The following is a 27070-nucleotide window of genomic DNA, read 5'->3' on the forward strand; positions in this document are numbered from 1 at the left end:
AGATACAAACAAATAATTAGCCTATTATTCATGCTGGATGACACCTAATATGATAATTGTTATGCAAATTTACATTGGGACGTTCCACATTTAAGTTTTATGGAACGAGAATTATTACTTTCAAAATGGATACAGAACTGATGCTAATTGCTAATAATGAAATAAAGACAACCTCGTTGTTTGTGGATACAAGTAATAAAAATTGGAGAAAACATTCCTGAAGTTCTGGAAACCCAGCCGACTTTTCAAGAAACTTTGACTCTTTCAGGAGACCACTTTTTGTCACTGCATTTTTAAAATATTACATATTTGAAAGTGATCATGATTGTCAGGATCCAACTCTTAAAAACGTTTGTACTACTGGCCCAATTCTTGCAATCCTCATCATGGTCAAGAGCGTCACATTCCAATTTTCCAAATAATTAAGAAGGCATTTTGTAGGGCTAAAATTATTTTTGCAATATGATTTCCAGCACGATACATACCAGTCCACCGACAGCAAATACCATGGTGCCCCTAAAACCTGGAAGAACAAAATTGAATCATCAGTTCCAACACAATTACGTAACTCTCGAGAGCGGAGAAAAAATAGGGAGAAAAGGAATATTAAAGTGATAAAAATGAGCACAAATGGCATAACACTGGTATAAGTTTTAAACTAAATTGGTTAAAAGCATAAAGTGACAAATAAATAACATAAATTGATTTAATTTAAAGTTACATGGTAAGCAAACATGTACAATATCAGATTATATGCATTCCTTGCTAAAAACTGGTTTTGTGACGACACCAGTTGCTTTAATAAGTAGTGACCTTAATAGGAAAATCAAATATAGTGCGGGCACAAACTGGAGTAGAACAATCAGTGAAAGGGCATTGTTATTGTGATCAGCTCATAAGCTACTCGTTGCTAGCATAATGAACCAGATAACAATCTGCAGAAAATATATTCAGCTAACAATTCTTTTCTCCTAGATAACTTTATAACATACTTGAATAAAGGTAAAGAAAATTGTAGAAGTAAAAATAGGCTTATAGGAGCAGAAATAAGTGTGATTGTCATGATGGAGTCTAGAATATATAGAAAACACGAACTTACTAGGATTACTTTAATAATGATGAAATAGAGAAATTTAAATTTCCCCTTATTATTTATTTTTGTTTCTAATGCCGGGTGAGCAACACAAGATCACAGTAATTACTTTCTCATTTCAGGAATTTAAAATACTATAAGAAAAGTAAAAGTACCTGACTTCAAATTCCTCATCAGACGATTCCTCATCGGATGATTCCTCATCAGACGATTCTTCAACTTCAATCCTTTCTTTCGGGACGATCTCATATCGTGGAATTTTCAATCGATCATACCTGACTTCTGTTTCAAAACCTCTATCGCCTATGGGAAAACTCTGTCCCACGGTCAGATGCGAAGCTATATACGCAACTCTATTAGCTACCGTGTTTCCTTGAGAATATTGAAACAATATGTCATATTTATCAAATTCTAACAAACCAAAAATTTTGCTGCATCACAATAGTTTTATATCAATATAATTGGAAACTTGAATATAAATTTTAAGAATAAACTCGAACTTTATACAAAAAACTTACTGATAAAGTCCAAGACATTCAATTGGTCTATCCTTCTCACGATTTAGCACCTTGACAATTTTTTTATGGTTAATCTCCAATAATATATACTTTGCTTCCGATCTCCTTTTAAGAATTTCATCTATCCCATGAAGCACTCCAAGTAAGAATACTTCATCTCTAGATGTTGCATCAGGAAATGGCTTATAGAAAATTTCCAAAATCCTTCCCCTACAATCTCTTAATACTTCTCCACAAAAAGCTTCCTTGGTCCCACCAAGATTTTTCTTAAAAAACACAGAAACATTTAACTTGTATTGTCCATTGCATGGTGCTCTCCAAGAACAGAGTACTGAGTATTTTACTTGTGTCATTGGAGAACTCTCCAAAACATAAATTTGCTGATTAAACAGGTAATTATAAATCCTTTTTTTGTACTTTTTAGGAATCCAGAGAATTAACAACATGAAGTCATTTATTGAGATATATCTCGTCTTGGAAACCCCAGCCACATGCCAATCAGTGTTGCCCTTTTTGAACAACCCATAATTTTCTAATATAATGTTGTGCTTCTGTTCGAAAAAAAGTTGTTGGGGTCCACAAAAAACCTGTTGTTTAATGATCAAACAATATATTTGTTAAAAAAATAATCTGAATTAGATAAAAAAAATAAAAAAAAATTAAAGTTACGTATATATTGAACTTACGACTAAATTGGGGATGCAATTGTGGATGCTTTTAAAATTTCCTTCGTTGATATAAGATACAGAACTTGCAATAAAATTGTCAATGTTTGGAACATTTCCTTCCTTGATGTAAATGGCACGCACCATACGATTAAGGATTCCTAAGGAGGCAAAATATAAAAACAGCATTAAAGGCAAAAATATAGTAACAAATAACAACGAAAAGATAAACATTTTAATCACATGAAGCCAAAATCTTTCTTGATTGTTTTTAAGAATCAGGTACAAAAATAGAAATGACAATCCTGGAAGTAAATTCACAAATTAGAGTACGTACGATGCTTTGGGAAATACTCCCGCTTGAAATTGAAGTTTGAAAGATACGGTTTTCACTATTAACCCAAATGAAACGATTTTATATGTTTAGCCCTTTAATTCATTTATTTATTTATCTATTTTATGTTTCCTGATAACCCAATTATTTTTATTTACATTTCAATTTTAATTCTATATTTTTCTCAAGCACTATTTCTCAAACAGCTGCATTATTAGCAACCGGTGGTCTGAACCAAAAAAAAAAGTTAAGACTACATTACTTCAACTGATGTTGAACAATGTAGACTTGTTAAATTTCCCCCCTCATCTTCAAAGGGTTCACATCAAATCTACCATGCCAGAAATAATTAAGAAAATAAATAGGAGTGAGGTAAATAAAAAAATTGCTAAGCATATTATTTCGAATGATATTCAATTCAATGTGGTTTAGACTCGATCTTTTATTGATTTCGTGAAGAGTGTATCTGTATTTGAGTCCTAGAACTTACGTTGTATGACTCAATCATACAAATTACCAACTTACTCAACTTTATGCACGAAGCTAATACCAGATTCTACGATGGAAGTTGAGGCATACGGTGTAAATTTGCATAAAATGGGATTTATTTTATTAATTGTAACATTTTCTTTTATTGTCTTTACAAGTATATGATATAGAAGAAAATAACTAAGATGTGTATAGCTTAATTTTTTGTCCCGAATTTTCAGCTCATACGTGTTATACATGTATGTATCCGTATTCGTATTTTTCTTTTCCATTTATTTGGCCGAATTTTGCAATGTATCAAAAAAAAATCAAATTATACTCATACGTTCCTGAATCCTTCTTCTCCTCTTTTTCCTTAGCGTAATTTACTAACTATGATAATAATAAAATTCCCTAGAAGAGGGAAGTTATAGCTAAACACAATGCAAAAATTCAGAATGAATTAGATATTCGAAACATTTCATGCTGTGAACAATATGCTCTCATTACGGGCTTTTGTCTTCATTTTTTAAAACTAGCAATGACAAGCATGGAATTGATGTTCTGGAACGATAGAAATAAAAGACTGCAATTTGACCTTTGCAACTGGGCATTAGTACTCCAAGTCCAAGGCATGGATTAGAAGTAATGAAACAAAATTCCGTTGATAGACGATGTAATGTTACTTATAAAGACTGAGCATCAGCATTTCAAGATATCTTCAGCAATAGAGAGTTGCATTATATTCTTTGTGCGATAGAGAGGTCAAGGATAAGCGTCGACCTGTCTTTAGCGTGATCTTATGTTTGTGACAAGTCGGTATGAAGAGGAGAAGCTTTTTGGAGGTAGTAAGACTACCGCGCATTCTCACTTTCGGGCTATTGTCGTCAAACGGAGGGCACATATTCAAAGTGGATGTGGGAGTGCCGAGAGAAGGAAAGAGACTTAATAACTGTGCCTTTTTGGTTTTTTCTACAAAGAAATCGCAAGCCTCGAGAAGACAGAAGAGTGGGCTATAAAGTCTTGAATGGTGATGACTGGGGTGTGTGACTTCATTGCCGGGGACCCAATACTTCTATTCAAGCTACATTCTCGCAATGAGGCAAATAAGGTTTTAAAAAAGGGAAAACCATAATGGGGAGATGCTTTTTTAAATACAGAGTGGGATTCTCTGGTATTATGAGGAAGAGCAAGGAATGGCGAATTCTATTGTATGGTGTGCAGCTCCATCTATGGTGCCATCCACAATTCGTTGCAATTGGGGATCTGTGTGGTGATTTTAAGGGCGTAAAAGCAAATGAAATGGTAAACATGAAAAGAATAAAGTTTTAGGCCTGGACAGAGACGAGATACCCGCTTTTGTGATGGCGGGGGACGGGAAGGTGTTTTATCAGGTGGCTGTGTTGGAAGAACCATGTCAAAATTGACTCTGACAGTAGCATCGCTCAGAGATCAACATGAGAAGTTGTTAACTCAAGAGAAGGATTGGTGGTGAGAGAAGGACGAAGCCAAGTGTGCATCGGAAGTATGCCGGAAAGTGAAATATGAGAAGTAGAGGTAAAAGGGACAAGAGAGGTTGGGGACAAGGGTCTTTGCAAGCGCCTGAAGCACGTAAAAAGAAGAGGCGAACAAAAGGAGAGGGTCTTCTTAACAACCAAAAAGGGGTGGGAGGCAGCTCGGTTGCAACATGGCATATAGGGGATGGCAATGGGAGAGAAGTCACACGACATGTGCCGCAAACCTATGGGCCTGCTATTAATGATCCAATCATAAATGCAAGCATTCGGTCTAGGTTTTAAAATTTTGAAAACATAGACCACCACCTCAAACAAGAATGAACCTGCTATTACTGATCCAACCCGAAATAAAAATACTAGGTAGGAGTGACAATAACTGATACGACATGAAATAAGCGTGTTTACATTTGACTAATCGTGCTTGGATTGCAATAGTGTCATCCCATACCATAGTTGTTAAGGGCACACCTAGGCTCTAAAAAAGCCCCAGGCTTGTCGAGGCTCATCTAGAGAGCCTTGACCTAGTAAAGGCCAAGCCCCTTCAGTCAGGCTCACTGGCATGCACTTTTTAGTATGTCCCAGGCCAAAAAAAAAAGTGTCTTGTAATTTTTGGGTAAATTCCACTTACCTCTCTTGATTCCCCCTGCCATTGGGACACCTGACAGAGATGAACAGAATATTTTAAGGTAAGTGAAATTTGTTCTCTATTTTTCAATAATTTATTCATATCATTGTTCTTTTATCAAATGACTACTAAATTAGAATGTCAGTATAGGCAATTTCACCCCACTAGGGGCGATTTCAAGGCGATCGTGATTTTGTTTTTCAGTTTCAGTTTGCGATGAAATCTTCTTTAGAAATTGCAAGGATTCCAAGAATTTCACTGAGAAGGGATGTGAAGTCAGCAGTTCCACATCGAGGGCCGTCTTTGTACATCGACGAGGAGCCCGTCGGAGGGAGGAAATCAATTCTCTCACCTTGCTTGGTCGGTCATTTTGACAAGGAAGTTGGGGGATGTGATCGGGTGGAGGAAGGAGCGGCGTGAGCATGGAATACGTCCTGTGGAGTGGGGGTTACTCCCTTATCCGATTCGGTGCTCCTATTCAGGTTTCCTTCTCAGGCAGAAGCTCAACGTGTGTTGAAGGAAGGCCGGCATCAATGGGGATCTGCAACCTTGCGGATCAATGTGTGGTCTTTTAGGGTTGGTTGTTGCGGCGTCCTTAGAGACAAAGGTCTCAAACAGATCCGGATGTTTGGACTGCCCCTTCACCTATGGTGTCATGCTTTATTTGTTGAAGTAAGGGAGTTGTGCGGCGGATTTATGGGAGTTGTTGCTGATGAAACAAGGGACGCCGAAAGCGTTCGGATTACAGTGAGAATAGGATCGACATATCCACAATTCGTGTTTATTAATGATGAGACCTTCTGTTACAAGGTGGCGATCTGGGAAGAAGTCGCGCGGAGTTGGTTCCCTAGACAAAGAGTCTTGAAGGCAGTGATGGGTCTCATCTTATGACTGAGGAAGGATGGAATTCGCTTCTTAACAAAGGGAAGGAAGGGGTGCAACAGATCCAACAATGGCTGAAAGATAGAGAACTTCAAAGGGCGGTGAAATTTGTGCGAGGAATCAAGTAGCCGAGACGCGCCGGTTACGCGCGTTGCAGCTGACAAGAATAAAATTACACGTGGCGCTCGTAGAGGCTCACTTCCAGATTCATCCCTATCCTTATCTACAAGGGTTGGTGAAGAGCTTGGGCTGGGCCGCACAAATTGGCCTAAGGTTGATTTGGGTCGGAGGGGTTCAGGGTAAGCTAAAGTGTTAAGTTTTGGGTCTGGGAGGAATGGGCTCAAGTTCAAGCCTGACTTTGGGCCTAAGACAGCCCACACTAAAAGACGGGTATTTAGAGGACCCAACTCCCTTTCTGTTTCCTTTCTTAACGAACCAGATCCATCTAAAAGACAAGCCCAGGTTCAAGCTCAAATCCAAAACCAAACTCTCTCCTCTTCTTCATTTCAGCGTCGGACTGAGAAAGAAAAGTGGAGACTGCCGGTTGCTTCAGCTAGTCGCCAAGGCACTCGATGGACTCGTACTGAAAAACATAAATGGGTAGCATGCTCTCCTTCTCCTTCTCCTTCTCAGGTTTGACCTCTGTTTCTCATTCTAAGAGCTCATTTTCTACCCCTTCTTGTGAGGTGATGGGAAATGGTGGCGATGGTGTGGAGGATCGTTTGGATCATAAGAGGGGTTTTTCTGAGGCCATTGTTCCACGGGCTGAAGAGTCATTGTCTTCAATGATCACGTCCGGAAGTGTTGGTTGTTCCAACAAGGTCACAGTATGTGTAGGACGGGACCTTCATTTCAAGCTGACAGATGATTAGCCATGACTTTACTTAACGAACTTAAGCTCTTTGTTGCTCTAAAAGGCTTAAATGGTCTACCCTCTGTGACTGGGACGAATTACACCCATGATTTGATGACAAATTTTACGGATGACCATGGAACATAGCTGAATCTGCAATTAAACTTGTATCAGAACAATGTTGAAAGCAAAGGGGAGGAGTTTGAAGATCAGTTTTCTTCTCAACAGATCTGTCCTCTTGCCTGGGATATTGATCAATCTGACGTGGACATTATGGAACCCTTAGCAACTGTGCACCCTGATTGTCTAGAGACGACAAACGATTTGGGTATGGACTGGGTGTTTGATAATATTGGCAAGGTCAGTGAAGCTTTGGGTGTCTCCTCAGAAGGTGATGATGACCGAACACAATCCATTCTTCAAGCTATTGTGGCAGGAAATAACAATACAGGGACCTTTAAAAGCACAAAAGTTGATAAAAATAGGAAACATGCACATCGGAAAGGAGATCAGGAGGTTAAGAACCTTATTTCCAATGTTAATTACGAAGGGAATGATGGAGTGAATAAAGAAAGGGGAAGGACCAGGAGTGGGAAGCAGGGAGGAAGGGCATTGATTATTTTTGGTTCTCAATGAAGATACGAATTATTACATGGAACGTCCGTGGATTAAATGATCCGGACAAAAGAAGGGTGGTTAAAGTTGCTGTGAGGAAGTGGAATGCCCATGTTATATGTTTGCAAGAAACCAAGTTGGCTTCTATTACTACTGATGTGGTTAGAAGCCTTTGGGGAATTAGGTTCGTGGATTGGGAAGCGTTGAACGCCTCCAGCACATCGGGCGGCATTCTTATTATGTGGGATCGCAAATGGATGTCCGGAACGAATTTCTGGAAAGGGCTATTTCTTCGTCATGAGTATTTCAGACGGAAGATGATAATTTCAGTTAGGTCTTTTCTGGAGTTTATAGACCCGTTATTGATTGTGAAAGACCTGTTTTTTTGGCAAGAACTCAGTTACATTAAGGAATTGTCGTCCTTGCCTTGGTGCTTAGGCGGGGACTTCAATTCTGTTCAATCTCCATTTAAGAGATCCACAGGGGGGAGGACGTCTCCGGAGATGACCCAATTCTCTGACTTTATTGATGGTCACCTTCTTATTGATTTGCCATTGGAAGGGGCAACTTTCACTTGGTCTAGCGGCAGAGACCCAGCTACTCTATCGAGGCTAGATAGATTCCTAATTTTTGGAGATTGGGAGGACAAGTTCCCGGATGTCACTCAGGTTGTGGAGGTATGACATCTAAACGCACACCATTTCGCTCCGAAAATATGTGGTTGAGAGCTGAGGACTTCCAAGGGAAGGTCCAGTCCTAGTGGGTAAAAGCAACGTTTACAGGCTCCACCAGTTATGTGCTTGCTAAGAAGTTTCAGATTCTCAAATATGAGCTTAAGAAGTGGAACAAAGAGGTGTTTGGGAATCTTGAATGGAAGAAAAATAGAGTCCTGGCTGATATTGCTGAACTTGATCGTCTTGATGAGCTAGGGCAAGGCTCGGAGTCTCTGCGCTCTAAAAGAGCATCTTGTCTGGCGACTTTTGCTGAGATTGCTGTTATGGAGGAGATTTCGTGGCGTCATAAATCTCGAGCTCTGTGGCTCAAAGAAGGCGACCGCAATACTAAATTCTTTCACAGGCTTGCTAACGCTCATAGAAGATACAATAACATTGGGCACATTCGTGTGAATGGTTCAGAATTGTGGAAAAAAGATGAGGTGCGTGGGTGAATTGTTTCTTTTTATCAGCAGCTCTATACCAAGACTTTGGGATGGAGCCCTAAACTTGACGGTTTGCATTTCGATGCTATTTCTATGCTGGATAGTGATAGGCTTGAGGTTCCATTCTCTGAAGAGGAAGTTCTTAAGGCGTTATCCAATTGTAATGGTGATAAAGCCCTGGGCGCGCGCCTAGGCACTAGGCACTTACAAGCGCATGAATTGCGCCTCATAATAGCCTAGGCGCAGTGACTTTCATTAGGCGCACGCCTAGGATGCGCTTCATGCTTTTATTCAGGAGCGCCTAGGCGCGCCTAATTACTTATCCATGTGTTATTCAGCTTTTTCCATGTGCTGTTCACTTTCCATGTGTTGTTCAGCTTTTTCCATGTGCTGTAAATTTGTCTTCTTGTGCAATAAAAGAATAAAATAAAGAAAAGCAACATAGAAATGTGAGACAGTGGAACAAGTAAAGGAAGACCAAAAGCAGAGAAAGAAAGAAAAAGGGTGTAGTTTGTTGTAGTCAACTTTGTCTTCTTGTGCAATAAAAGAATTCTGTTCAGCACACATGTGCTGGAATAAAAAGAAGCTTTTGTAAATTTGTCTTCTTGTGCAATAAAAGAATAAAATAAAGAAAAGAAATGCAATGATCAAATAAAAATGGATACAACATAGAAACGTGAGAGAGTGGAACAAATAAAGAAAGACCAAAAAGAGAAAGAAAGAAAGGGGAGTAGTTTGTTGCAATGAACTTTGTCTTCTTGTGCAATAAAAGAATAACAAAAATTTACCATTCCTGCTTTTTTTTTTTTCCTTTTTCTTTTTCTGTTCTGTTTTTTTCTTCTTCCTTTAAGATTGTTTGGTTTTATGACTCAAAACTGAAACTAAATACCTTCTATTTGCAGTTTTTCTTAATGGAGCTTTATTGTTTCAATTGGGCTATTTTGCTGGTTACTTTATTGGTTTAATTGTGATATAGTTAGTGTTTTTATTACTGGATGTTTATTGTTTAATTGTGTTCTTTGTGCTAAGAATTATTGTTTTAAATTTTTACTTGTGCGCCTCATATCACTCAGGCGTGCGCCTCGCTGTGCACCTCGCGCCTAGGCTCCAAGGGAACTCTAGCGCCTCAGTGGTCCTAACGCCTTTAATAACTATGGTAATGGGCACGTTTCAGGATTTTTATTCTCATGGCACATTTGAAAAATAATTGAATGCATCTTTCATTGCTCTTATTCCTAAGAAGGGCGACGCCTCTGACATTAAGGTCTTCCGGCCAATCAGTCTAGTGGGATGTATGTATAAGCTTAGTGCCGAGGTCCTTGTTCTTAGAATGCGAAATGTTTTGGATGGAATTATTTCAAAGTCACAAAATGCTTTTGTTGGTGCAGATCTTAGATTTCGTTATTATCGCAGGAGAATGTGTTGACTCTAGGTTGAAGAGTGAAATTCCTGGTGTCTAATGCAAACTTGATATCAAGAAAGTCTATGATCACGTGACTTGGAAATTTCTTCTTTACTTGCTTCAAAGAATGGGGTTCGGGGATCGATGGATAAAGTGGATTGAATCTTGCATCTCGTCCATTATGTTCTCTGTGCTTGTGAACGGCTCTCCTGCTGGTTTTTTCTCGAGTTCGCGTGGTTTGAGACAAGGAGATCCTTTGTCGTCTTTTCTATTCCCTATTGTTATGGAGGGATTGAGCAGATTAATGAAAAAAGCAGAGGATCTGGGTTACATAGGGGGATTCACAGTTGGTAGAGATGTTGCTAATCAGATTGAGATATCCCATTTGTTGTCTGCAGATGATACCTTGGTTTTTTGTGATGCTGATGTTTCCCAACTCAGGTATTTGAGGTGCATTCTAACATGCTTCCAAGCGGTGTCTGGTCTTAAGATTAATGTTGGAACGAGTGTGCTTGTCCCAGTGGGGGATGTTTTTGATATTTCCACCTTAGCTGCAGTTCTTGGGTGTGGAGTGGGTGCTTTTCCACTCCCTTATCTGGGATTACCTTTGGGAGTCTCCTCTAGAAGAGTGGGGACTTGGGATCCGATAATTAACACGTATGAAAAAAGATTGACGGGATGGAAAAAACAATATCTTTCGAAAGGGAGGAAGGTCACTCTTATTAAGAGCACCCTCTTGTCCCTTCCCACATATTTTTTATCCTTGTTTCAAATCCCGTACTCTGCTGCTGAACGGATTGAAAAAATTCAGAGAGATTTTCTTTGGGGTGGAAAAGGAGAGGAGTTTAAGTATCATCTTGTTAATTGGGAGCAAGTTTGCAAACCTTTGAAGTTTGGCGGTTTAGGCATTCGGAAGTTGGTCTCTTTTAATAGAGCCTTATTGGGGAAGTGGTTATGGAGGTTCGGTAAAGAGCGTCATCAACAATGGAGAAGAGTTATCTCGTGTCATTTTGGGGAGGAGAGTGGAGTTTGGTCTTCTCGTCCTGTATCTATCAATGGAGGCGTTGGCGTTTGGAAGTTCATTCGAAAAGGTTGGGATGTGTTTTCCACCCATATTCAGTTCAAGGTTCGTAATGGTACGAATGTTAGATTTGGGGAAGACTTATAGTGTGGTGATTAGTTGTTGTCGCTTTCCTTTCCTCGTCTCTTTTGTATAACCAATAATAAGCATGCTTACGTAATTGACTGTTATCATCTTGATAACAGTGGAGTTACGTAGGATGTGCGTTTTAGGCATTCTTTTCAGGATTGGGAGATAGCAGAAGTATGCGTCTTTTTGAACCTATTGTATAGACAAAAGGATGTTGGCAGAGGTTGTGATGACATTTTGTGGACCCCCTCTCTTCATGGTAGATACGGAGTTGGATCCATGTTCTTGTGTTTGTCTAATTTTATTGGACATAATTTCCCATGGAAGTGTATTTGGCGCTCTAAAGCTCCTCTTAGAGTCACCTTCTTTGTTTGGACTGCAACCTGGGGAAAAATTCTAACATTGGATAATCTACACAAGAGAGGTAATACCATTGTTAACTGGTGTTGTCTCTGTAAAACTGATGGTGAGTCCGTGGACCATTTTCTTATGCATTGCCCTGTTGTGTCTAATTGTTGGAATCTCATATTCAGTATTTTTGGCATTCAGTGGGTAATGCCTAAGCATTCTTTTTAATTAATGAATGCTTGGAGAAGATGCCCTGTTACTTGTCATGCTCGTGATTTTTGGAGGGTCGCCCCACACTGTGTTTGGTGGTGCATTTGGAGAGAGAGAAATAACAGAAATTTTAAAGGAATGGAATCGTCTTTAGCAAACCTAAAGTCTCATATTCTTCGCTTTCTTTTCTGTTATGTAAGACGCAGCGCTTGCTCCTCGATTGATGATTTTTTTGTTCTCTTGGACTCTATTGGTCCGTAGGTTTGACTTCTGCTTTTTCGTTTTTGCGAATTAGGGACGCGTTCCCCTTTTGAACGTTTTTCTAATATATTTTTTACTTATCAAAAAAAGAAAAAAAGAATGTTTGATATCATATCATGACGATATTTTTCAACATTATGAAATATTTGACAAAATCCATAACTTTATAGTTGCATTTAGTGCTTCATTATGAATACTTATGATAATATATGTTTAAAGTAGTGCATAATGAAAATTATAATTATTTCAGATTCATAATCACATTTAATTTGGTTAATACATATGCATATGAAATTATTTATCAGCATTAATTAACCTAATCCTCTCTTAGTTGATATATCCCATTTGTAAAGAATTTTTTTATTTTTTGGGCACATAGCTCAAATTGTTCTTATTACACATTGATTTTATTGAATTCATCGTCAATTGGTGTTGTGATGTGCAAAAGAGATGAGGAAACAGTGGATCATCTGCTCCTGCATTGCCCTGTGGCTTAGGATTGTTGGGATTTACTTTTAAGGTTCTTTAGGTCATGCCAAGGTCCCCTAATGCTTTGGTGGAGGCTTGGAGAGGGTGTATAGTGGGGGCCAAGATCAGGATTATTGGAGGGTTGCGCCCTTATGCGTCTGGTGGTGCTTATTGCTAAAAAGGAATAGAAGATTTTTTGAAGGAAAGAAGACTCCTATAGGGACTCTTAAGTTCTCTATTATTAGCACTCTTTTTTGTTCTCTATTAAATGAGCTCGAGATTATTGGAGGGTTGCACCCTTATGCATCTATGCATCTGGTGGTGCTTATGGCTAGAAAGGAATAGGAGATCTTTTGAAGGAAAGGAGACTCCTATAGGGACTCTTTAAGTTCTCTATTATTAGGACTCTTTTCTGTTAGGTTCTAGGGAGAAATTGTAATTCTATAGAGGAAATTGTTGATATTTTGGGCTCTTTGAGTATTTAGAGGCCCCATTTGGTCTTGTGTTTGTTTTGTGGGATGCATCCCCTTTTGGGCGCTTTAATACAATCTTACTTATCAAAAAAATATATATTTATTGAATTCATATGCAAATAGAAAAGATATATGTATGTTGATTTAACTAATTTATTGAAGGGTTAATTTCACAAACCACCCCTCAGGTTTGGCCAAATATCACTCTCAAATATCTTTCGAAAATAACTATCACTTGGGTCTATTTCTATTTTTCCGTTAAAATCTCCGTTAATAATGTAAAAAAGACAACTATACCCCCTTATTTTTTAATCCTATTTATTCCAAAATATACATTATACCTTCAACTATATAAATAGAAATAGACCTAGTTTAAAATATATATATATATATATTATAATCGCAAATATATATTGTAGGTGGCGACATCTCTGTGCCATCAACGGAGAACAGCTGTAAATTGCAGCGTTGATTTTTTTAACAAACTAACAAATTGGCGGTGGTTAGCGATGATGGGTGGTGGTGGATATTCACGGTCCCGTGGACGGTGGTGGTTTGGTGGGAGGGACGCCGAACCAAAGATTGCAAGTGGAGTCGATGGTCTTGACGCCTTAGATGGGCTTGGAAATTTTGAATTGGGTAGAGCTTTGGCGTGGAGGATCTGTACCACCAACCATCATCGTTCACAGCGGGTGGAGCTCTTTTGCAACGTATTTGTCAAGGCACCTTCCAGGCTGGCCGGAATGAACTCTCCGCTGCAGCCGTACACGGTGCGCCACCAAGTCCGGCGACGTGGATTTTCAGCCACCCTGGGACCTAGTTTCCTGGGTGCCGCTTCATACGGCAGCGCGTTAGCTCCATCTTGGGTCGAGACGAGTTACCTAACTCGGTAGCAACTCAATCTCCTCATCTTGCTCCTCTTCCTCTTGATCCTCAAACTCCATTAACATTTCTTTCACTAATACAATAACTAATTATATATAATCAATATATATATAGCTAACTATATGACATATATATTGTCAATTTTTGTGTAATTTGATTTGGGGGTGTTACAATAACAGTTAAAAATAATTAAATACAAATTCAATTCAATACAATTAAAAATAAGTTACAGATTTAATAAGAGTTCCAAAATAATATATACATTATAATAGGAAACTAATGATGTGAGGACTGTATATAGTATGAACCCATTATTGAAAAAAAAAAAGGAAGAAGAAGAAAGAGGGTGTTATGTGTATGTCCATATCTAAAACTAATTATGTATATGTATATATATATTTATATATATATAGTATAAACCTATTATGGGTTTAAACAAAATGGGTATCTATAGATATGTGTGTGTGTGTGTGTGTGTGTGTGTGTGTTGAAACAAAATGGGTATGTATATATATGTATGTATATATAGTTTTAGGGATATTTTTGTCTTTTTATCATTTTTTAGGCTAAAGAGTTGTTTTGATAAAGTCAAAGGATATTTAAGTCATTTTACATTGTGTCATAACTGTGCAATTAAATATTGGGGTGTGAGTGAAAAACGGAGCAAAAGTTTCTAATGTAAGTGATAGTTATTTTCGAAAGATGTTTCAAGGTGATATTTGGCCAAACCTGAGGGAGTGTCAGTGAAATTAACCCTTTATTGAATTGATAAGTTAAAAATATTTCTTTTCTTTTTTTTCCCCCTAATTGGAACTCACACACACTTGTCTGTTCTGAGACTTGAACCCCTGACCTCCCTTTGAGAAGTAAGAAGCCGATACCGCTAGGCCACTGGTTATTTCTTATTTTAATATTGACAAGTATGTGTTGAATAGTTTAATTAAATTTTATAAACTTATAATGTGTGCCAAAATTCTTAGGGTGTGTAGGGAATCCAACTTTTTATGGTAGTGGGTTTTTAATACTTTCTTATTGCATTGATAATACTGAATTTCCAAATTTATCATTGTTAAAAGAAAAAATAGTACTCCGTAATTAGTGCACTCCTTTAATTAAATCAATGTCAGAAGGATAGTTTGGGAATGTTATAAAAAATAGTACAACCATTTTTGGAATGGGAAATGTATTTTGGGACAATCCAAAATAGAAAAATGGACAAGAATTTTGGGATGGAAGAAGTAACTAATATATATGATGATCAAATACGCACCTTCCTTTGATCAGCCATGCACATATGTTGCACCTTGTGTTTAGGATTCAAAAGACCTTTGGCACCATAGTGCACATTGAACCTTCAACAACTATGACCCGAATTGACATGGTAACTAAATGTGTCATGTTCATGTTTGACTTGCAAATCCATTTATAACTAACCTGTGTAATTAAACGTGTCGGATAAATATGTTGTGTTCGTGTTAGAAATGACCCATTTAGCTCAATGTGTCGTGTTCGTATTACAAATGACCTGTTTAACACAGTGTCTCGTGTTCGTGTTAGAAATGGCCCTAATAGTATGAAATACTAATTAAAAATAACAGTATACATAATCTAGACTACAAAGACGACCAAGAAAAGCGATTAGTTTCTTTAGCAGATTTGTCCATACTATTTATTCTAGTTGTGTTTTTCTTTTTTAATAAATAAAATGTATTAGAAAGCGTTCAAACGGAGAACACATCCCAAGAGATAAACAAGGAACCAAACAAAAACCCTACGGAGCCAAAGAACCCAAAAAGTCCACAATCTCATCTAAAGATATACAATTTATTGTAGCATGGCGCTTTCTCGTGCTTTGTGCTTTCTGGGTTTTGTGCTGTTACCACGTTCTAGAGGAATGAAGTCCTACTCGACAAGGACATTTAATGTAAGAATTTATAGCACACAAGTTTTTATTTCGAGGGAGTGGGAGAAGATGTTTCCGACGCTGTTTAGGTGGCATTAGCTAGACCAGTCTCAGGTCACATCCCTTTGTTGCGGGACTGTGGTGGATTGTGGCAGAAAAAAAATAAATAAATAAACACATTCAGATTTGAAAACATGTGGCCTCAGGCGAAGGCTTCAAGGAGATAGTGAAGCATTGGTAAGAAAGGTATGAAGTAGAAGGTAGATAGAGCTTTTTCCTTGTTAGCAAGGTTCACCTTTTAAAAGAGGATTTTCTTTTTTCTCAAAAGTTCAAGCAAACACACACACCCACTATATATATTATGCCTCCACCGAGACTTGAACACTCAGCTTTCCCCATTCCGGTTTGGGAAGGAGAGCTTATAGCACCTAGGCTAGTGACCATTCGTAAATATAAGATTTTTTAAATGTGCATGTTAAGAAAAGGAATAAGGAGGTGTTTGGGAACCCTAATTGGAAGAAGGACAGAATATTGAAAGCGATTGTTGTGTTTGATCGTACAGAGGGAGCGGGGGTTTAGACAAGTTAGTGAGGTGCAGGGGAGAGGAATGCAACCTTAGTGCTCAGGAAGATTGCTATATTATAAGAGATTTCGTGGTGGCAAAAGTCCAAGGATTTTTTTGTAAGGACCCGCCCAAAACCAGTGTAGATATTGGCTATTTTGCACTCTCTCCCACATCGCCGGAGGGGAGAAGTTCCTGGCATTTATATGTGTGAATTACCCCCTAACCATGTAAATGCGTTTTGAGCAAAATCATGAGTACCAAGAGGAGAGTGTGCAAAGCGGACAATATCTACATGGGTTTTAATTAGGTCATGACAAATGGTATCAGAGCCCATCCCCAGCCAAAAATGGGAGAGCGTGCATAAGCGCACGGGTTGGCCAACAATGATGCTAGGTCCTACGAGAGAGTGATTGTAACTTCCCACATTGTCGTGGGAGGAGAAGTTGTCGATGCTTGTATGTGTGGACGCCCTTAACCATGTAAGCACATTTTGAGCATCGGAGGACAGTGTGAAAAGTAGCAATATCTACACAGGTTTTGGGTGGATTGTGACATTTGTGGCTCAAGGAAGGGGATTGAAACACAAAATATTTCATAGGTTTTTTTTTCCTGAATGGTTAAACAACTGAAATGTATGATGAAATAATTACATATTGGGCCTTTGGCCAGTACAAGCCCAATTAAGTGGAGCAAAAGAAGCCCAATGAAGGGAAACAAGGGACAAGCCCAATCCGAGGGAGTACCCATATTGGAGAAATCCCAGTGAATGTTTTTGTGTGGAGCAAGGAGGATGATGTTAGTACGGAGATTATGTCAATTGAACAGTACTTGCATATGGAGAACATCAAGCAACAACCACTGCTGGATGGTTTGGAGTTTGATGTGATCTCAGCAGAGGATAGAGAGGAGATACAAAGACCATTCACGGAAAAGGCGGTGGTTTGTACCTTGAAGAGTTGTGACAAAGATAAGGCACTGGAAGGTAGTAAGGAAAGAGTTAATGGGGGTGGTCCACTCTTTCCAGGTGGGATGACCGGTATGAGAAATGCATAAACGCCAATTTTCTAACACTTATCCCAAAGAAGGGGGCCGAATGACATCAAGGACATTAGACCAATTAGTTCAATTGGTAGTGTTTACAAACTAATAGCTAAAGTCCTACCCATGAGGTTAAATAAAGCGGTGAATGATGTAATTGGGAGACCCGGAATGATTTTGCTAGAGGGAGGCAAATATTGGATTCTGCTCTAATAGCCAGCATGTGGCTCCATGCTGAGGAGCAACGTGCCCGTGTGATGTGTAAGCGTGATGTAGAGAAGTTTAAAGATGTAGGACTTTCCTGCTTTGTATGCTAAAGAGGATGGGTTTCAAAGAGAGGTGGAGGAGGTGGATTTAATTTTGCATCTCTATAGTGAGGTTTTCAATTTTGGTGAATGGGGCCCCATTTGGGTTCTTTGGTAGCTCTAGAGGGTTGAGGTAGGGGGTTCCCCTTGTCCCCTTTGTTGTTTATTAATGTGAGGGAGGCATTCAGTAAGCTGACAAGGAGAGCAGTGGATCTGGGCAATATTAGAGGTTTTAGAGTGGGCAGGGATACTTCTTTGCAGTTGGAGATAATCCCATGTTTTGTTTGTTGATGAAATAGTTGTTTTCTGTGAGGCAGATGAGGCTCAATTCAGGTATCTTCAAGTGCTTTGGTGTGCTTTGTGGTTGTGTCTGGCCTAAAGGTCAATATAGGGAAAAGTGTGTCGGTGCGAAGGTGGGGGAAATGAGACTTTCTGGCTGATATTCTAGGGTGTGCAGTGGGACATTCTGGTCAACGTATTTGGGTTTACCATTGGTAGATCCACTGACAAGGGTGGCTTCGTGGGATCCACTCGTTAGATTGGTTCAAGAGGAAACTTACAAGGAGGAAAAAGTAATATGTATCAAAGGGGGGCGACTTATACTCTTGAAGAATACCCTAGTTTCTCTCCCTCTTTTAAACTCCAGCATCGTTGTTCATAAGATGGAGAGATTCCAAAGGAACTTCTTGTGGGGCAGTAAGGAGGACAAGTTCAAGTATCAACTTTTTAATTGGGAGGAGGCCCATTCAAGTACATGGTCTCGGGATTCAAAGGTTGGACTTGTTCAACAAAACCTTGTTGGGGAAGTTGCTTTGGAGATGCGTGATCAAGTGTTATGGAGGAGGGTCATTAGTTATAATTCAGGAAAGGGAGGGGTGGTTGGTGCTCCTTAGAGGTGCGTGCGCTGGCAGGGGTGGGTGAGGAAGTTATCAGGAAGGGTTGGATGAATTCTCAACACGTTAGGTTTCGAGTGAATAATGGGAGGAGTATATGGTTTTGGGTAGATGACTGGTGTGGAGAGAGATTACTTTTTTTTTTTGATAAGTAAAACAGAAAGACCAATAAATAAGGTACTCGTGGGTGCCCGGGCCAGCTTGCGCGCACCTCAACTAATCCCATGAGGCCCTGAAGTTAACGATCGGACAAGCAACAAGCCTCCAATGGCCTTGCGGAGTCTCGAACTAGTGACCATTGGGGAACCCAAGGCCTGACTAGCTGAGCTACCCTGCAGGGTTAACTAGTGTGGAAAGAGATTATTACTCGTGGTTTTTCAGAGACTGTTTCAGATTGCAGCACACAGACTTCCTACCATAACCGATTGTTATCACCTTAAAACAGGAGGCTGATTTGATATATACAATTCATAAGACCATCTCAAGATTGGAAGGTGGAGGACTTTGTTGAGCTATTGGGGCTGTTGTATAATTTGTAGATCGGTGAGGAGGAGAAGGATGAATTTGAGGTCCTCCCTTTTATAAGTGATTAGTGAATGTGGAAGGGCTGCATTTTTCCTTGTAAGGCTATTTGGGCACACAAAAACCCCTTTAGAGGTAGCTGTCTTAGGCAAGGTTGTTAGAATCGGGATTCTACGTACAATCGTTTTGGGCTCCGCAGAATTGGAATCGTAGAATCGGATCGTGAATAGTAAGATTCTACCAAACTAATAAAAATACAACTCAAACAAACTTTCTAAACAAAAACTATCCTTAAACGATTGTCTAAGGGGTATGTTCATATAAAAATATTCAAACAGATTCTTTTAATTTTTAATTTTTAAATTTTAAATTTTCTATTTCCCTTCTCTTTTTTTTTGGGAGGTAAGACAAAATTTATATAAATGCAAATATTACATTGGGCTTCAAAAACCTGAAGTTTGCAAAGCCCATCAGCCCCAACTGTACAATAGAACAAAGAAAGCAAAAGAAAATAACAAGGCACAAGACCAATCTGGTTGGATAAAGCCATAGCAACAGATGAGAGAGAGCAAATTTCCCTGTTCCCCTGTTGCAATTTCCCAAATATCAGCGGCAGCCGGCAGCTCCTCTCGTGTTTCTCAGGTAAGCCCTCTTAATCTCTTGTTCTCTCTCTCTCCTCCTCCTCCTCCGCTTCTTCTTCTTCTTCACCGAAACCCCAGTGACTCTTTTTTTTTTTCCTCAGGCATCTTATCTCTTCGTCGGAGCTGCTATGTCAACCGCGAAAGAGAAGGAATTGTGGCACTATGCTAATCGATCTAGGGCTTCTTCTAATTCTGACAACTCTTAAACCCAAAACAAGACCACAAACATGGAGTAATTTAGAATCACTGGGATCATATAGAATCGTACAATCCCACGATTCTACCCACACTCCCAGCGATTCTACACAAGCAACGATTTTTAGGCGATTCGGATCGATTTGGGCGTGTTGGATCGTAAAATCATGCGATTATACGAGTTAGAAACGCGATTTTAACAACCATGGTCTTAGGGCGGACAACCTTAGATAGGATTCTGGCCATTGATAAACCTCAAGAGAAGGCAGAGTCAGCATAGCTGATCGTCAACTCGTGTTGTATGTGTAAGATGGATGAGAAGTCGGTGAACAATCTACTCTTGCATTGCCCAGTGACTAGGGACGGATAGGGCTTTATTCTTGCCTGCTTTGGTGTTTCTTTGGACATGCCTCATTCTACAAACAGCATGCTTACAGCTTGAAGAGAAAGTACAATGGAAGCAAGTTCGAGATGCTTGGAAAATTGCTCCTCTTTGCTCGTGGTCAGGTATTTGGTAGAGAGAGTAATAGGAGATCTCTTGATGGGAAGGAGACTCCTACTTGGGCACTCAAATTCTCTATTCTTTCTAAATTCTTATTTTTGTTAGTTGTTATGGTAAACGGTTGAAATTGTAAATTTGTAGAAGATACGATAATTTTAGGGATAGTTTGAGGATATAGCATATTGTTTTGGCTGTGAGCTTTCTATTTGGGTTATGCTCCCTGTTTAGGCGCTATTTTATGATATGTTACTTATAAATAATACTCCCTCCGTCCCAATATAAATGTCTTTTTTGGGGAGTAGTAATTTTTAAGGGGACATGTGGGACATGCATTGTCCCCCTGGAAAATTACTAACTTGCCCTTTTTTTTAATATTCAAGTTTGAAATTTTAAATTCCAAGGACATATATGGAAATATGTGAAATATGTTGTTTGAAAAAGGAAAGTAGACAATTCCTTTGGGACAACCCAAAAAGGAATGGTGGACAATTACTTTGGGACAACCCAAAATGGAAAGATGGACACTTTTTTTTTGGGACGGAAAGAGTAAATAAATAAAGCATTAGCACTTCAATAATGGATAAAAAATGTAACTTCAACTAATATTTACATTGCCTTCTATTTATCAAAAATATATATATATATTTCCATTGCCTTCTATTTATCAATGTAAAAAAAAATATATATATATATATATATATTTACATTGCCTTCTGATTCAAAACTGAATGAATTAATACTTGTAAACTGCAACCTCAATTTCATGCTCCCATATCATAACCATGACTTGAGTTCTGTACTCAGTCCAGGTTTGGTAGTAGACAATTAAGAATCCAAGTAAAAATGATTTTTATGAAGAAAAAAAAATCAGTAATATTATGCAACAACTATTGAACATACCAAATCTCTGAATAAATAGTATATATCTAGGAAACACGGGCACGCCTAAAAGGGCAAAGAATCCGTGTCGGAGAGGAGTCTGAATACTACATTTATTGCTCTCATTCCGAAGAAGGGGGGGGGGGGGAGGTTTAGAGGTTTAGGATTTTAGACCTATCAGTTTGGTGGGAAGCATTTACAAATTAATTGCCAAGGTCCTTGCTTTCAGATTGAGGAGGGTTTTGGATGGGTTCATTTCCGATTCTCAAAATGCCTTAGTGGGAGGTGTCAGATTTAAGACTCGTCCCTTATTGCTAGTGAGAGTGTGGACTCCAGAATGTGAGTGGGTTCCTGGTGGTTTCTGTAAGTTGGACATTGAGAAAGCATATGATCACGTGAGTTGGAGCTTTTTTCTCTATTTGTTGGAGAGGATGAGAAATGGAGGAGATGGATAGAGTTATGTATTTCGAGTGCTCAATTCTCAGTTCTCGTGAATGGAGCTCCAATGGGTTTCTTTCCCAGTTCGAGGGGCTTGAGGTAGGGGGACCCGCTTTCTCCCTTTTTGTTCCTTATTGTGATGGAGGCTCTGAGTAGATTGTTGAGGAGGAATGTTGACTTGGGATTCCTAAGAGTCTTCGAGGTGGGTAAGGACACAAATAGTCAGCTCGAGATTTCTCACTTGATGTTTGCTAATGACACTTTAGCGTTTTGTGTTGCAGATGTGCCCCACTTCAGATATTTGATATTTATCCTGATTTGGTTCCAAGCTGTCTCGGGTCTGAATGTGAATGGAGGGAAGAGTGTTTTGGTGCTGGTTGGGGAAGTTCCTGAGATTGCTACGTTAGTTGATGTTCTTGGGCGCAGCATTGATTCCTTTCCTATTTCCTATTTGGGTTTACCCTTTGGTTCGCCTTGGAGGAGTGTGGGGAGATGGGATCCTATGGTGTGGTGGAAAGATTCGAGAGGAGGTTGGCGGGTTGGAAAAAGCTGTATCTTTCTAAGGGTGGAAGGGTTACTCTGATAAAGAGCACTCTTTCAAGCCTCCCTACATATTTACTCTCACTTTTCCAGATTCCCTCCTCTGAGAGGATTGAGAGGTTGCAGAGGAATTTCCTATGGGGGGGGCTTGGGGGAGGAGTTGAAATATCATCTGGTTAGCTAGGAGAAGGTTTGCTGCCAGATCCGGGTTGAAGGTTTGGGAATCAGAAGATTGGTGCCATTCAATAAGGCTCTCCTCAGGAAGTGGTAGTGGAGATTTGGGGTAGAGAGGCATAAGCTATGGAGGAGGGGTGATTGCGAGTCGATTTGGGGAGGGGAGAGGAGGGTGGACCTCCGTTGAGGTGCGTATTCCGGGGGGAGTTGGGGTTTGCAAATCCATTCGGAAGGGGTGGGATGAATTTTCAGAACACATCAGATTTCGACTCAGGGATGGTAGGAGAATTCGTTTTGGGGAGGATGTTTGGTGCACTGATCGTTCTCTTGATCTTACTTTTTCTTGGCTCTTTAGGATTGCCATGGATAGGCATGCCATGGTGGTTGACTGCTATTGCCTTGATAGTGGGAGATCGTTTTAGGATGTTCGTTTCACGAGGCACTTCCAAGACTGAGAGATTGAGGATGTCGTTGGTTTTCTGGAGCTATTGTATCATCAAGAGATTGGGGGCGGCGTTTCTGATGATTGGGTGTGGGATCGTGTTACTCAGGGCCGCTTTGATGTTCGGTCCTTCTATAGATGTCTCATGAGGGGACAGGGGTTCCTTTTCCATGGAAGGCTATTTGGAGCTCAAAAGCCCCTTTAAAGGTGGCTTTCATTGCATGGACCTCTGTTCTAGGGAAGATATTGACCCAAGATAATTTGAAGAGAAAACAAGAAGTTGTGGTCAATTTTTGTTGCATGTGTCTTAGAAATGAGGAGACGGTGGACCACCTTCTTTTGCACTGCCATATGGCTAGGGATTGTTGGGACTTGATGCTAGGTTTGTTTGGGGTTCAGTGGGTTATGCCCAACACTACCAGAGGGTTAAGTGAGGCTTAGAGAGGTTTTACAGTGGGGCCCAAGCCTGGGATGTTTGGAGGGTTTCGCCTTTGTGCGTTTGGTGGTGTCTGTGGATTGAAAGAAATAGGAGATCTTTTGAAGGAAAAGTGACTACTATCTCTGCACTTAAGTTCTCCATTATTACTACTCTTTTTTGTTAGGTCGTAGGGAGAAATTATAGATCCTTAAAGAAGATTGTTGATTTTTTGGACTCTTTGAGAGTGTAGAGGCCCTATTTGGCCTTGTGTGGTTCTCTTGGGATGCCCTCCCCTTTTGAGTGCTTTTTATACCATTTTTACTTATTAAAAAAATAATAATAATACTTAAAAGTTGTTTTATAAAAAAGTGTTATATTAAACAATCAAATATATATGCTTATATTTTAGTTCAAAGGTTGAAACTCTTGTTCAATCATCTTTGACTCTCTCTTGTTCTCCCACCAACCAAGCTTCGCTCTCAGTGGATGCTCTCTCTCTCTCTCCTATTTTCTCTCTTCTTCTTTCTCCTCCTCTATTCTTTCTTTCTTCTTTTTTTTTTTTTTTTTTTGATAATTAAGCAAATTCAATAAAAGGCATTCAAAAGGGGAACGTGTCCCATAAACAACAAAAGGATCCTATGGACCCAAGGAAGAAATAAAGTCAGTTATCTCCTCCGAAGAGGAATAATGCCTACCCAAACCCCAAACGCATAAAGATGTAATAAAAGTTGACTTAAGAACAACAATCGAGGATTCCTCTCCTTCAAAGGATCTATTTTTCTACTCCCTCCACAGACACCAACATAAAGCATAACGGCGCCATCCTCCAAAACCCACGAGCATGACCTCCCGCAAAGCATCCACTCCAAGCCTCCTTCAGTCCTCTCGCAGATCTAGGCATCACCCACGAAACCCGAAACATGCCTAACAAAAGATACCAACAGTCAAAATCCACTAGGCAGTGCAAAAGAAGATGATCCACCGATTCTCCACCTATTCTTTCTTTCTTCTTATTCAACACAAACCCTAGATACTTCACTCTTTCCTTTCACAACAAAATTCTTTTTGCATCTCTTTTTCCTTTTTCCTCTTCTTTCCATGAACTTTTTCTCTTCTATGAATTCTCACTAAGCCCTAATTCTGTTTTTAACAAAACCCCTATCCTCTTTATTTCTTTGTTTTTCTCTTTCTTCTTTCTATCATTCATTCTTTTCCCAGCAAAACACAATTTTTTTTTTTTCATTATTAGACTGATAAAAAAATTATACTACTCTTAATTTCTTGAAGTACATATTGTATTTATTATTTGTAGTGTCCGTGTCCTAATTTTTTATAATTTGCCGTAACCGTGTCTTTTCGAATCCGTGTCCCGTAACCGTTTCCGTGCCTCTTAGGTATTTATGTTTTATGTATTCATCTGAAACCCACTAGGATACCTAGAGATAAGATTTACATATTTCCTCCCTCCATTTTTTACTTTTTCTTTTTCTTTTTCTTTTTCTTTATTTTTATCTCTTTTAATATGAGATGCCAATCTATAGGATGCTCCCACCCAAATTCAAAATTGGATTTTTCTCAAATGACAAATAATAAAAAATAAAAAATTGTGCAACATATTATGAGGATAATGCAAATGAACAGAGTAGTACAGGTTAAAACAATGAAAACATACAACTGCATCAGGTTCTAAGCTCATAAGTACAGGTTAAAACAATGAAAATATACAGCTGCATCAGGCTCTAAACTCGTAAGGTATAAATAGAGCTTTTAAATCATGTAACTTATACTAAAATTATCATTCGAATGAAAAGAAGTGAAAAATGAGGGCACATGCACCATAAACACACTTACCTGGGCCTTCACCGTGGATTGCATTACCAGATACATTAGTAGAAAAGGCATTACCAGCTGCATTAGTAGAAAAGGCATTACTCTCAACATTGGCTGCATCACTAACTGAATCAGTACGACTCGTAAACCATCGCCGGCTGTCACAAGTATTCCTCATCATCATTTGCGGCTAACAATACAAAAATTCAGTCAGCCAAATTTGATATGACAGATGAAGAAGTAATTTTCATTTAAATTTGAACTCCTACAGAAGATCCAAATTCAAGTTCAAACCAAATTTAAAGGTAAACCAAAAGTCTTCAACAACAATAGGAATATATATATATATATATATATATATATATATGCTATATGAAGAACGAAGCAAAGGGCAATCTTATTCAATCCAAATAATCACATTGATCAAGTCGGGATCATCATCTTTTTTTTATAAGTTTGGAATCATGATCATTCAAGGGCGGATTCAGGATTTCTCGTTGGGGTGGGCTAATATTAAACATAAATTTAATAACAAAATTTCTTAAGCAAAATAAAATAAATAAAAATAACATAATATAGATAAATATTTGAATTCAATGATATATTAAAGTTTTATTCATTTGGTTTCACCACATTACATTTTGCATGCTGGGTTGGGGCCTTTATTTTAGTATGGTGGCCGAGTTGACTTGGGCTTCATTGAGTGGGCTAAATTTTGGGGTAGGCTAATACTATTAATTTTTTTCTTTTTTTTGGGCTGGGCTAACATTAGTATAGTAAAAAAAAAAAAAATTTTTTTTTTTTGGGGTGGGCTACAGCCCACCTTTGCCTACCCGTGTACGCCTTTGTGATCATTATCCTTCTCTTTATCCCATATAAATGGAATCGAGCATATCTATTCTCTTATTTCATTCTTTACTATTGAAATTCTTTTCTCCCATTATATTTAATTTTTGAATGGTGTCTAATTATCTCACATCGAGCATAAGCTCAAACAGTTTATAAAACTTATATATTGTTAATTTCATTCAAGCTGCCTCAACAATACAAAGGTGAGCCTTATTTATAGCCTAATCTGAACTTGCTCACTAAGGAAAGGAATGCAACTTGCATTCACTTTCATAATGACGTGGACCCCACTTTCTCACATGTCACCTTACTCACTAAGTAAAACAATGCAAGTTGCACTTACTATAATGATGCCCTCACGTGTCACTTCCTTGCTCACTAAGTAAAGAATACAACTTGCAACCTCCTTCCTCACAAAGTAAATGCAACTAGCACTCACTTTCATAATGACACTCTCACGTGTCAGCTTGCTCACTAAGTAAAAGAATACAGCTTGCACATTTTTATTTACCCATATAGAGATTATTATATATATTATATATCAAATCATGGATGCCCTGCATCAGACTCCTCCACTTTAGAAAAACTCATCCTCAAGTGAAGCTGAAAATAAAGCTGTTCACTAGGCAGGTGACACTAGACTAAATCAGCAGAAGGTAGGAGAAAGGACCATGCCCTCAGGAAGGTCGAATGCATAGGCATGTCCCTCTTTCGTCTTGAAAGCACACTTGTCTCCATAATCATCACGGATTTGATGATAATAAATCAAGTTAATATTCGAAAAGAATTTTGAGGCAACCACCATATCAATCTTATCATCAAAACACGGTATAGGAACCAACTCTTCAACTTGCCTCTGCAACACTTCATTCTCGACTGGGTTCATGCAGTATTGTTGCAGGTTTGGTAAACTCATGCCAAGAACCAAATCTTTGTGATGTTGAATTTCTCGCATGGGTGATAAACCAACTGGTAACTCGTCTGAGATCAACTACTGTTATTCAGCTCAT

The 27070-nt window shown here is 38.9% G+C and overlaps 1 protein-coding gene across 1 annotated transcript; it reads right to left on the reverse strand.

Moving 5' to 3' along the window:
• On the reverse strand, positions 1 to 27015 carry LOC132301380 (uncharacterized). The gene is made up of 6 exons (XM_059798637.1): positions 26731 to 27015; positions 25233 to 25401; positions 2298 to 2437; positions 1612 to 2198; positions 1249 to 1524; positions 1 to 523 (listed from the first exon to the last, which is right to left on the reverse strand). Exons 1-6 carry the CDS (start codon positions 27013 to 27015, stop codon positions 517 to 519), a joined length of 1464 nt encoding a protein of 487 aa, XP_059654620.1. The 3' UTR covers positions 1 to 516.
• Between the last annotated feature and the right edge of the window lie 55 nt (positions 27016 to 27070).

Source organism: Cornus florida, unplaced genomic scaffold (assembly GCF_030987335.1).
Source record: "Cornus florida cultivar Cherokee Brave unplaced genomic scaffold, ASM3098733v1 CherokeeBrave_3.0.0_Hap2_Chr03, whole genome shotgun sequence".
NCBI lineage: Eukaryota > Viridiplantae > Streptophyta > Magnoliopsida > Cornales > Cornaceae > Cornus > Cornus florida.

Bases quoted from the DNA above. Each gene is read 5' to 3' on its own strand.
- LOC132301380 (XM_059798637.1), bottom strand. From the start codon at position 27,015: ATGCGAGAAATTCAACATCACAAAGATTTGGTTCTTGGCATGAGTTTA. The intron at 2,438-25,232 runs GTAAGTGTGTTT...TTGCCTCCTTAG, and splicing joins AATCCACGGTGAAGGCCCAG to GAATCCTTAATCGTATGGTG. The intron at 1,525-1,611 runs GTAAGTTTTTTG...ATTGTGATGCAG, and splicing joins GAATGTCTTGGACTTTATCA to CAAAATTTTTGGTTTGTTAG.